Source organism: Hyalella azteca, unplaced genomic scaffold (assembly GCF_000764305.2).
Source record: "Hyalella azteca isolate HAZT.00-mixed unplaced genomic scaffold, Hazt_2.0.2 contig5737, whole genome shotgun sequence".
NCBI lineage: Eukaryota > Metazoa > Arthropoda > Malacostraca > Amphipoda > Hyalellidae > Hyalella > Hyalella azteca.
In genome coordinates this window covers 89,904-102,289 of record NW_025935919.1, presented here as the reverse complement: position 1 = coordinate 102,289, position 12,386 = coordinate 89,904, and the positions used below count along the sequence as shown (strand labels likewise).

At 44.5% G+C, this 12,386-nt stretch overlaps 1 protein-coding gene across 1 annotated transcript in view; it reads right to left on the bottom strand.

Annotated features, from left to right (window-relative positions):
* LOC108681711 (mitogen-activated protein kinase 15) overlaps positions 1-12,353 on the bottom strand; it is a gene marked incomplete in the record, with an annotated part of 16,609 nt that extends 4,256 nt beyond the window's left edge. Inside the window, 2 exon segments of the mRNA XM_047880622.1 lie at positions 8,393-8,549; positions 11,372-12,353. Coding sequence (XP_047736578.1) covers positions 8,393-8,549; positions 11,372-12,353 — 1,139 coding nt within the window.
* Positions 12,354-12,386: the final 33 nt, after the last annotated feature.

Here is a 12,386-nt window from a genome sequence, read left to right as displayed (position 1 = left end):
TGCAGGTTAGGGCCTCTGCAGGTTAGGGCTTCTGCAGGTTAGGGCTTCTGCAGGTTAGGGCTTCTGCAGGTTAGGGCTTCTGCAGGTTAGGGCTTCTGCAGGTTAGGGCTTCTGCAGGTTAGGGCTTCTGCAGGTTAGGGCCTCTGCAGGTTAGGGCTTCTGCAGGTTAGGGCCTCTGCAGGTTAGGTCTTCTGCAGGTTAGGGCTACTGCAGGTTAGGGCTTCTGCAGGTTAGGGCTTCTGCAGGTTAGGGCTTCTGCAAGCTAGAGAAGGCTAGGTTTTTCGCAGGCTTTGGCAGCCAGAGAAGGTTAGACAGAATTTGTGAAAGTTGTTATCACCCCCTGTGATAACGTTCACACACCTTACTGACAACAACGGTCACGATAATCAACGTTAACATCACCTACGCGCATATATTGACAACAACGTTTGCGTAGGTTGTTGCTGACCACGTTTATTGATTGATGAAAAGGTTTTCGTGGATTAATTCAAGATTAATTTGAATAAATTATTATGTCATTATGTTTCGTGACGACATTACGACCGGGGATAAAATTACGGTCGTAATTACGGCATTACGACCGGGGAGTTTATTTAACAAATAAACACGAAGTTTTAATGCAAAGCGACGTAGAATTTGCAAAGGAATGTTGACGTCGGTACGTAGGCATGCTAGAGCAAACCTATTATGTCGGTACAGCCTTATATGAGAGGTACATAACAAGGGACATGTAGCTATGCACAAGTTTGTTTCGACTAAAAGTGCCTCCCACCTCACAAATTGGTGGATGTTCAGCAGCTACTTAGCTTCTACGTAAGTATTGGATAGATTCGTTCAAAAGGCCAGTTCTTAGATGTCCAGGAGACAAGTGAAGAACATTAAACTTGTCCTGTTATATTATACGCCGATATTACTATACTATATACTACCATGCCATACTGTGAAAGGGGGCATGAGAAGGGATCATGAGAGAGGGCATGAGAGGCCGGGAATGGCATGAAAAAGGTTCATGAGAGAATCACGAGAGGGGCATGAGNCACCAATAAGGGCACAACACACCACCAATAAGGGCACAACACACCACCAATAAGGGCACAACACACCACCAATAAGGGCACAACACACCACCAATAAGGGCACAACACACCACCAATAAGGGCACAACACACCACCAATAAGGGCACAACACACCACCAATAAGGGCACAACACACCACCAATAAGGGCACAACACACCACCAATAAGGGCACAACACACCACCAATAAGGGCACAACACACCACCAATAAGGGCACAACACACCACCAATAAGGGCACAACACACCACCAATAAGGGCACAACACACCACCAATAAGGGCACAACACACCACCAATAAGGGCACAACACACCACCAATAAGGGCACAACACACCACCAATAAGGGCACAACACACCACCAATAAGGGCACAACACACCACCAATAAGGGCACAACACACCACCAATAAGGGCACAACACACCACCAATAAGGGCACAACACACCACCAATAAGGGCACAACACACCACCAATAAGGGCACAACACACCACCAATAAGGGCACAACACACCACCAATAAGGGCACAACACACCACCAATAAGGGCACAACACACCACCAATAAGGGCACAACACACCACCAATAAGGGCACAACACACCACCAATAAGGGCACAACACACCACCAATAAGGGCACAACACACCACCAATAAGGGCACAACACACCACCAATAAGGGCACAACACACCACCAATAAGGGCACAACACACCACCAATAAGGGCACAACACACCACCAATAAGGGCACAACACACCACCAATAAGGGCACAACACACCACCAATAAGGGCACAACACACCACCAATAAGGGCACAACACACCACCAATAAGGGCACAACACACCACCAATAAGGGCACAACACACCACCAATAAGGGCACAACACACCACCAATAAGGGCACAACACACCACCAATAAGGGCACAACACACCACCAATAAGGGCACAACACACCACCAATAAGGGCACAACACACCACCAATAAGGGCGGAGGTGGTGCAGATACCACATCCTCTCCCTGGGGAGATAACCCCGACACTGGGGGACGTAATTAACTGTAACTGCCTAACGAGGGGGAGGTGACTGTGAGGTATGTAGCTGTAGGGGTGGTGTAACTGTGTGGGGGTGGTGTGACTGCGTGGGGGTGTGACTGTGTGTTGGTGTAACTTTGTGGGGGTGTGACTACAGGAGGGTGTAACAAGGAGTGTGGTAAGTGTAAAAATACGAGTGTGTTGGGTGAGGATGGTTGCATCCACGAAGGGGCAAAAACGAAAAGGATTTTACCTATCAGCCAAAGCACTGTAGGATTATCATGAATAAAGAGTATTGGGTGAAAGACAACTTCAAGTTTCATCACCTAAAATCAACGAAAACGACTTGTAAAGTGACCCAAGAGGGAGTAGTAACCCCACACTCCCACAACTTCAGGCCCTAACATTTGCTCTACTCAAAAGAATAAGTGCGTCATATCGTCCAAATAGTGACCCACTTCTTAGGCCCGAGAAAAGAGCGCTTGCAGCACTGACACGCCCTTTTGTCGGACCTAACTGGGTCAGGATGACCCACACATAAGACCAAAGAGTGCACAGCTATTTGGAAAAAGTGTGACATATTTCAACTGACTTATTGCACTTGGAATCAGTGTGCAGTAAAGTAACCTCCGCTATTCGAGACAGGAGAATGAAATCGAAGACCTAAAGGAGCTTCTATACCAGAGGGAAGGGAGTTGGAGAACATAGAGTTTATGCCGGAATACATAGAAAAAAACATCAAAGAACTGGCGAAATTTTCAGCATCACAACCAGATGGAGTTCCGGCAATACTGCTGAAGAAGTCTGTCGGAGCACTGAAGGCTCCCTCACAATGCTCTGGAAGACCTCGGTGATGGATGGAATTATTCCTAAAGGCCTCAACGCCAATCCACGAAGGAGATCCGAGGGAGAGACCCCAAAATTAAATACCAATGACCTTCTAAATAAAGAATAAAGAATAAAGGTGTTTGAGAAAGTATGGGATACGAGGCTTGTCCATTATATGGAAGTGGCTATAGACTTTATAATAATAGACAATACGATTTTCGACGAAACTGATCCTGTTTGTCAAGTTTTTGGTGCACAATGACCGCCTTGTAGCCCTACTGGAGGAGGGAACTGGCGTGGACGTAGTAACCCGGACTTTGCTGAAGCTTTAAAAAAAAGTTGCCAATTGGATGCTCTTCAGAAAGCTGAAGCTGTTGAAGGTAGGAGGAAGCCTGTTAGGGTGGGTTCACGATTTAATTGCAGACAGGTTACAATTTATCGCAACTGCAAACTCGAAATTGGGGCTGTAACTGTGAGGTAATAGCAGTTAGGTGATGTTATAGTGTGGTGATATAACTGTGTTGAAGTAACAGTGTGTTGATGTAAGAGTGTGGTGATATAACAGTGTGTTGAAGTAACAGTGCGTTGATGTAACAGTGTGGTGATATAACAGTGTGGTGAATGGTGATGTAAGAGTGTGGTGATGTAACAGTGTGGTGATATAATAATTTGGGGGTATAACTTTGGATTTGGAAGCATGGCTTAGGATGTGTGTAGCCGCGTTAGTCCCGTCCCATTTCCTTCACTCCACCGTTACTCCTACAAGCCGGTAATCACTAAAACAGTAAACAGAAAGAAAGCAACGACAGCGGCTTCATTCCGTGGTCCCAAACCAACACCACAGGATAGGCCTACCGGGGAAACATGCCACCCCCTTCCCCTACCCGCCCCACTCTCACTTCCCCATCCACTCCAACATCATTTCCTTCTCACACTTAGACGACTCGGAGACGGAGGACGACGAAGGCGGCGCATCAGCGTGACCGGGAACTAGGAAGTCCCGAACTCATCATAAGGTAAGGTCATAAGGTAAGGCCCGTTACGGCTCCTGTACGGCCCGTTACGGCTACAGTATAGCCAGTTATGGCTCCTGTCCGGCCCGTTACGGCTCCTGTACGGCCCGCTACGTTCAATGGGCAAACCATATGTGAGCAGTTGATAGAATGATGCTCAAATAATAATTATTATTGATTAATTTTACATTATAAAATAATAATTAAAATTGATGATCAAAATTCATCTTATTATTTGATTCCGTATTCCAAAAAAATATTTAGTTATGCAATTTCAAATTTTAGTGCTGTAAAACCTTCAATTGCTTGAGAATGAAAATCCTCTGCCTAACTATACTATACCGGTACCAATAATTGATAATAACGCCAATCCACGAAGGAGGTCCGAGGGACAGACCCCAAAATTAAATACCAATGACCTTGTCCTCACAGGTGATCAAGGTGATCGTGAAAGTAGTGGTCACGAGGCTTGTCCATTATGTGAAAGTGACTATAAAACTTTATAATAATAGAAAAAGCGGTTTTCGACGAAACTGATCCTGATTGTTACAGTTATTGGTGCACCAACACCGCTTTGTGGCCCTACTGGAGGAGGGAGCTGGCGTGGACGTAGTAACCCGGACTTTGCTGAAGCTTTAAAAAAAAGTTGCCAAATGGATGCTCTACAGAAAGCTGAGGCTGTTGAAGGTAGGAGGAAGCCTGTTAGGGTGGATTCACGATTTAATTGCAGACAGGTTATAATTTATCGCAACTGCAAACTCGAAATTGGGGGTGTAACTGTGAGGTAATAGCAGCTAGACGTTGTAACATTGTGATGATCTAATAGTGTGGTGGTGTAACTTTAGAGTTGGAATTAAGTATGGCGTTGGAAGTGTGTAGTTGTAGCCGCGTTAGCCCCGTACGTCCCATTTCCTTCACTCCACCGTTACTCCTACAAGCCAGTAATCGCTAAAGCAGTAAACAGGAAGAAAGCAACGACAACGGCTTCATTCCGTGGTCCTAAACCAACACCACAGGATAGGCCTACCGGGGAAACATGCCACCCCCTTCCCCTACCCGCCCCACTTTCACTTCCCCATCCACAACAACGTCATTTCCTTCTCACACTTGTTGCCCTACACCCCAATCTCCCCATATTTCTCTTCCCCAACTCCCCTAGCATCTCTTTAATTCCTGACGTAATTTCAGGCAGCGTCGGACCGCAGCAGCTGCTTAGCGAACAGCAGCACGACAGCTGCACGGCGACAGCAGCAGACGCGACAAAAAGAGCAGCAGCAGCAGCAGCAGCAGCGGCAGCAGCAGCAGCAGTAGTGTAGTATAGTATAGTGTAGAAGGTAGCTGGGATCGAACCCACAACTTTTTGCTCTAGTCTTAGTACTCTGAACTGTAACCACTGGGCCACCCTGCCTTGAGGTAGTAGCAGCAGCAGCTGCACAGCGGCAGCTGCTCCCGCTATCGCCGCACCTGCTCCTCATATCGCAGCTCCTATGGCGGCCTTTAAACTTGGCAACTCCCGTTACGGCTCCTGAACGGCCCGTTACGGCCTGTTACGGCTCCTGTACGGCCCGTTACGGCTACAGTATAGCCAGTTACGGCTCCGGTGCAGCGGACCTTCACGTACAGGATCAGCGGCATGAGGGAGCTGAACCTGAACTACTGGGGAAGGCTGAAACACCTGGAACTGTACTCATTGGATAGAAGAAGAGAAAAGTATATCATACTGTACACTTGGAAGATGATAAACGGACTGGCTCCCAACTTTGAGAGTGAGACCTCCAAAATAANGGGGAAGGATACGGGGCTAGGATACGGGCTAAAATACGGGGCCAGGATGTGGGCTAGAATACGGGACCAAAATACGGGCTATAAGAATTAAAGGACAAGATACGGGGCTAAGATACGGGTCTGGGATACGGGGCTAGAATAAAAGGACAAGATACGGGGCTAAGATACGGGGCTAGGATACGGGGCTAGAATAAAAGGACAAGATACGGGGCTAGGATACGGGGCTAGAATAAAAGGACAAGATACGGGGCTAAGATACGGGTCTAGGATACTGGGCTAGAGTAAAAGGACAAGATACGGGGCTAGGATACATCGCTAGAATACGAAGTCAGAATACGGGACTAAAATACGGGGCAACTCAGGATATAAATTGTTGAGTATAGCATGAACACGGCAGGTTTAGGGGGCGTATAGCATTTATATAAGACGATGAAAATACTAACTCATTCTATAAACATGTGTACAATTCTACGATCATATTCGATGAAAATGATAATAAAATGTACAATTATAATAGTTTCATGAAGGTCTGTGTAACGCCCCTATAATATATAATCTATGGAACTTGCAGTTCTTTCTGATTGCGGTCTGAACGCATGAAATATAATAGTTATGAAGCGATACTCGCCATTAATATTAAAGTTACGAAATAATTCTAAAAAAGCTTTTAATATGAAGAAAAACTGCATATCCTTAAGCAAGGTCAGTTCAGAAACACGAAATCCTTTCGTGATTTACTAATATTTCAATATTTATTTGGATATTAAAGTGCTTCAACCTTCTTGTTAACCTGCATTTCTGATTATCTTTGTTGCCATGTGGAAAACCAATTCCAAGATAATATACCAGAACATGCATGAAGCAAAACAGCTAGAAAATAAGACGGGTTTTCCAGTGATATATCCACCGATTGTTAACGGTGGATCTGCCAAGGTCGCCCCAGACGCTGATTTTGCGTCAAATCAGCGTCTGATGCGACCTTACCGCCAGCGTATGAGCAAACCTGCTCAAACCCTGCGACATTCCTACCGTTGTAGTGCTTGGATGCACAACACAGGAGGGTTAAAAATATGATACATGTACGACTCTTCCACCACCTCTCACAAAACTGTAGTGCTATGAAGCCCACTAGGGGGGGGGGGTAAATAAACTGGGGGACAACACAACCCACAGGGACGAAACACAACCCACAGTTAGGGGCACAATTGAACCCACTGCAGCAAAACAATCCCCACTAGGGCAAAACAAAGTCCACTGGGGTAAAACAAAGTCCACTGGCGCAAAACACAACCCACTGGGACACAAAATATGCAACTAGGGCGCAACATAACCCACAGGGAAAACAACATAACACACAACACAACCCACAGGGAGCATATCACAACCCACTAGCACCCACCACAACCCACTTGACGACGTTGGGATGCTTGAAGGTCTCTACCACAACCCACTAGCACCCACCACAACCCACTAGCACCCACCACAACCCACTAGCACCCACCACAACCCACTATCACCCACCACAACCAACTTGACGACGTTGGGATGCTTGAAGGTCTCTAGCACAACCCACTATCACCCAGCACAACACACCTGACGACGTTAGGATGCTTAAAGGTCTCTAGCACAACCCACTAGCACCCACCACAACCCACTATCACCCACCACAACCAACTTGACGACGTTGGGATGCTTGAAGGTCTCTAGCACAACCCACTATCACCCAGCACAACACACCTGACCACCCAACACAACCCACTATCACCCACCACAACCCACTAGCACCCACCACAACCCACTAGCACCCACCACAACCCACTATCACCCACCACAACCCACCTGACGACGTTGGGATGCTTGAAGGTCTCGAGCACAACCCACTATCACCCAACACAACCCACTATCACCCAACACAACCCACTATCACCCAACACAACCCACTATCACCCAACACAACCCACTATCACCCAGCACAACCCACTAGCCCCCAACACAACCCACTAGCACCCACCACAACCCACTATCACCCAGCACAACCCACTAGCACCCAGCACAACCCACTAGCACCCACCTGACGACGTTGGGATGCTTGAAGGTCTCTAACACAACCCACTATCACCCACCGCAACCCACTATCACCCACCACAACCCACTAGCACCCAGCACAACCCACCTGACGACGTTGGGATGCTTGAAGGTCTCTAGCACAACCCACTATCACCCACCGCAACCCACTAGCACCCAGCACAACCCACTAGCACCCAGCACAACCCACTAGCACCCACCACAACCCACTATCACCCACCACAACCCACCTGACGACGTTGGGATGCTTGAAGGTCTCTAGCACAACCCACTAGCACCCAGCACAACCCACTAGCACCCAGCACAACCCACTAGCACCCAGCACAACCCACTAGCACCCACCACAACCCACTAGCACCCACCAAAACCCACTATCACCCACCAGCACCCAGCACAACCCACCTGACGACGTTGGGATGCTTGAAGGTCTCTAGCACAACCCACTAGCACCCACCACAACCCACTATCACCCACCACAACCCACCTGACGACGTTGGGATGCTTGAAGGTCTCTAGCACAACCCACTACACCCACCACAACCCACTATCACCCACCACAACCCACCTGACGACGTTAGGATGTTTGAATGTCTCTAGTTGTTTGAGCAGCGAGATCTCCCTGACGGCGCTCACAGGCATGCCGTCGTCAGTGAGCGTGATCTTGATCTTCTTGAGGGCGACGTAGCGCCCGCGCTCGCTCAGGTCGCGGCCCAGGTATACGGTGCCGTATGCGCCTGAAGGGATGGAGGGATATTTTTTATATTAATAATATAAATATGCAAATATAATTTAATATTAGAGTTCAATAAATAACTCAATAAAAGCGGCGATCAAGTATACGGTGCCGTATGCACCTGCCTGAAGGGAACAATTAATAATTTTTATTATAATAAAATAAATATAACAAATATACTCAATAAATAACTCAATAGAAGCGACGACCCAAGTATACGGTGCCGTATGCGCCTGAAGGGATGGAGGGATATTTCTCATTATAATAGCATAAATATCCTAAATATAACTTAATATTAGAGTTCGATACAAAACCTCAATAGCAGCGATGGCCCAAGTATACGGTGCCGTATGCCTCTGAAGGGATGAATATTTCTTATTATAATAAATGCATTACCTAATAAAATTAGTAATTAATAACCTAATGACAGCCATCAATATAGCTTAATATTAGTGGCGACCAAAGTATACGGTGCCGTATGCGCCTGAAGAGAGGGAGGGATATTTCTTATATTAATAATATAAATACTCATAGATAATTTTATATTAGCGACGACAGAAGTATACGGTGCCGTATGCGCCTGAAGAGAACAATTAATCTTTTTTATTATATTAAAATAAATATAACAAATATACTCAATAGATAACTCAATAGAAGCGACGACCCAAGTATACGGTGCATTTATTATACGGTTATAATAAATGCATAACTTAAAAAAATTATGAATTAATAACCAAATATCAGCCATCAACATAACTTAATAATAGCGGCGATCTAAATTAACCGTGCCGAACGCTCTTATGAAGGAAAAAAATGTTTTTTTCTTGAAGCTTTTTTATGGAGGCTATTTTTAAATTTGGTTTTAAAGGAGGTGAGAAGTGATAACTGCAGTTCAAAGACGCATTTATTTATGCAAAATTCATTCTTTATAGATGACTCCACAGACAACAATTCTGCTGGCAGTGAAGCTACATTTCAGATGACCGAAAACGTCAGCTTCCCGTCCTGAAATTTTAAACAATCCCAGCGAATAGTAAATATAATATAATAATATAGTATCCCTTAATAATAATATAATATAGTATAATAATAATAGTATAGAATCCCTTGTAAAGCGTCCCATCTTGATGGCCGTCTATTGATTGCAGTTTAGAATTTTACTATACTAGAGGCAAAAGTGTTGGCACACTTTTTGTTGGAATTCAATTTTTTTCGCACTGTAGCTAATCCTATTTTTTGTTGCCCCAAAATATTAAGATTAAGCAAGCAACAGAGACTCTGCAAAGACAATGTGAGATGTCAGGGCAAAATATCTACGTTTAATGTTTATCTGTTGTTTATATTTGTTGTAGTATCTGCAAGAGCTTAACCTGATCAGGCTGTTGGTTTATTGAAAAAACTTGCAGGCATTGCTTAAAAGAAACCGAGACTTCAATTAGCTATCTTGCTGCCGTTGTTTGTCTACTGGGCATTCCGAAAAATCCAGATTTTTCAGCTTCAAAATCCTTTCACTGCGTATTTTATATATTCTAATTTTATATCATATTTATATATAAACCCTTTCACTGCGTATAAGTCCTCAAGCCAATGCTTATCATCCATCCAATCATTCTAATGATAGTCCCCATACAGCGCGTGCCCTATAACTGATGGTATATCATTCATCACATGACATTCATATCATTCATATCATTCATATACGCATCATATCATCCAGCGTGCGTATATGGAATAAAAGGAAACCGGTGGGTGGGGTTGCATTTGTTCTGTGACTCTTAATTACTGTATTATCATCCTTGTTAAACATTGTGCTTTGTGGAGGAATATTATGCATTTAATGATTAAAAGTTAAGGAGTTACACATGACAAATAAATCAGAAATGTTGTCAACTTTAAATTAAAATTTTCGGTGTCAGAACAAATACCTGCTACCTTACAATCCTTCTACACAATTCTGAAGAAAATCCTATCAAATAACACGGCGTTTAATATGAAATTTATTCACATTTTCAGGTCTCGCTAGAGAATAAGCCAATGCCTCGATCAGAGCGGAAATTTTGATAGTGCATGATAAAAAAAACTCAGTCAGCAGTTCTAAATAAACGGACTATATTAATTAATTGAATGTTGGACGTTAAAGCCGAAGAGTTTTGATGAAGATGACAAAATCTTAATCACGATCGATTAGCGACAATATTTTCAAGACCAATAAATTTATTGTTAAAGTGAAAGAAAATTGTAAGAATTAGGAACCATATACCAATCCTATACCATGTGTAGAAAAATTCAAATTAAAAATGTAAGTAATGTTTACTTAAATCAGTTGTCTGCTTAAATCGCAAGTTTACCAAGAATCTAAAAATAAAGAAAACGCCAAAAAAATTAAGGGTTAATTTGGATTCTTACTGCGGATTCTACTTGTATCTCCTACAGTATGAAACTGGTGATGAAGCTGGTCTCCAAAACGTTTCAATTGAGACATTGTTGAATTTAGTCTTTTTTTCTATGCTGGTAAATTCTTAATAAGTAATTATATCATTTAAACTAGTATGGTAATGTGCTCGTTGTACTGTACTCGTGAGTACTACTACTATACTATCTACTGTAGGTACTACACTAGGCACTACAGTAGTAGTACGAGCCCTGGAGCTATACTTTACTTGTATCCTATATACGAGTATATATAATTATTTATATTTAGTATTATTTACTATATATTTATACTAATGTATTATCATATACGAGTATATATATATTGATATTTACTATGTATTTATAGTAATGTAAATATTTAAACGAAATGTAGAGTCGAACTACACCCACCGTTGCCGATGAGGTTGATCTGCTCGTAGTTGTGGGCATGGGGAAGCTGAAGAGCGCGGGCAGCCTGTCTTGCCCCACGAAATGCCCCGTGGGGCGGACCCACGTACTGGGTTGGGGCAAGGGCCTCGGAGGATGGGAGGCGAGTTACCCCATCTTCACCCAACGTCCCCTCGGGGGGATTGTTACGTACGGGGTTCGTAAGTTTAGGAAGGGGGCTGGATGACCGGGTTCTGAGAGGTTGGGTAGGAGGCAAGGCTGTTTGAGGGTCCAGCGGTTTGTACACTAAACTGTTGCGTATCTCTTGCTGTTGTTGCTGATATTGTTGTGCTACTGCAGTGTGCTGTTGCTGTTCGTATTGTTGTTGTACTGCAGTGTGCTGTTGCTGTTCGTATTGTTGAGCAACAGCAGTGTGCTGGTGCTCTTGCTGTTGTTGCTGATATTGTTGTGCAACAGCAGTGTGCTGTTGTTCTTGCTGCTGTTGCTGATATTGTTGCGCTACTGCAGTGTGCTGGTGCTCTTGCTGCTGTTGCTGATATTGTTGCGCTACTGCAGTGTGCTGGTGCTCTTGCTGCTGTTGCTGATATTGTTGCGCTACTGCAGTGTGCTGGTGCTCTTGCTGCTGTTGCTGATATTGTTGCGCTACTGCAGTGTGCTGGTGCTCTTGCTGCTGTTGCTGATATTGTTGCGCTACTGCAGTGTGCTGGTGCTCTTGCTGCTGTTGCTGATATTGTTGTGCTACTGCAGTGTGCTGGTGCTCTTGCTGCTGTTGCTGATATTGTTGTGCTACTGCAGTGTGCTGGTGCTCTTGCTGTTGTTGCTGATATTGTTGTGCTACTGCAGTGTGCTGGTGCTCTTGCTGCTGTTGCTGATATTGTTGCGCTACTGCAGTGTGCTGTTGTTCTAGAAGGGTTGGACTTCTAGTACAAGATCTTGGTGATAGAGCACATCTATCTTGAGGTAGGATAGGCTTCTGACAAGGCATTCTAGAGTCACTAATGTCAATGCCTGCACTAGA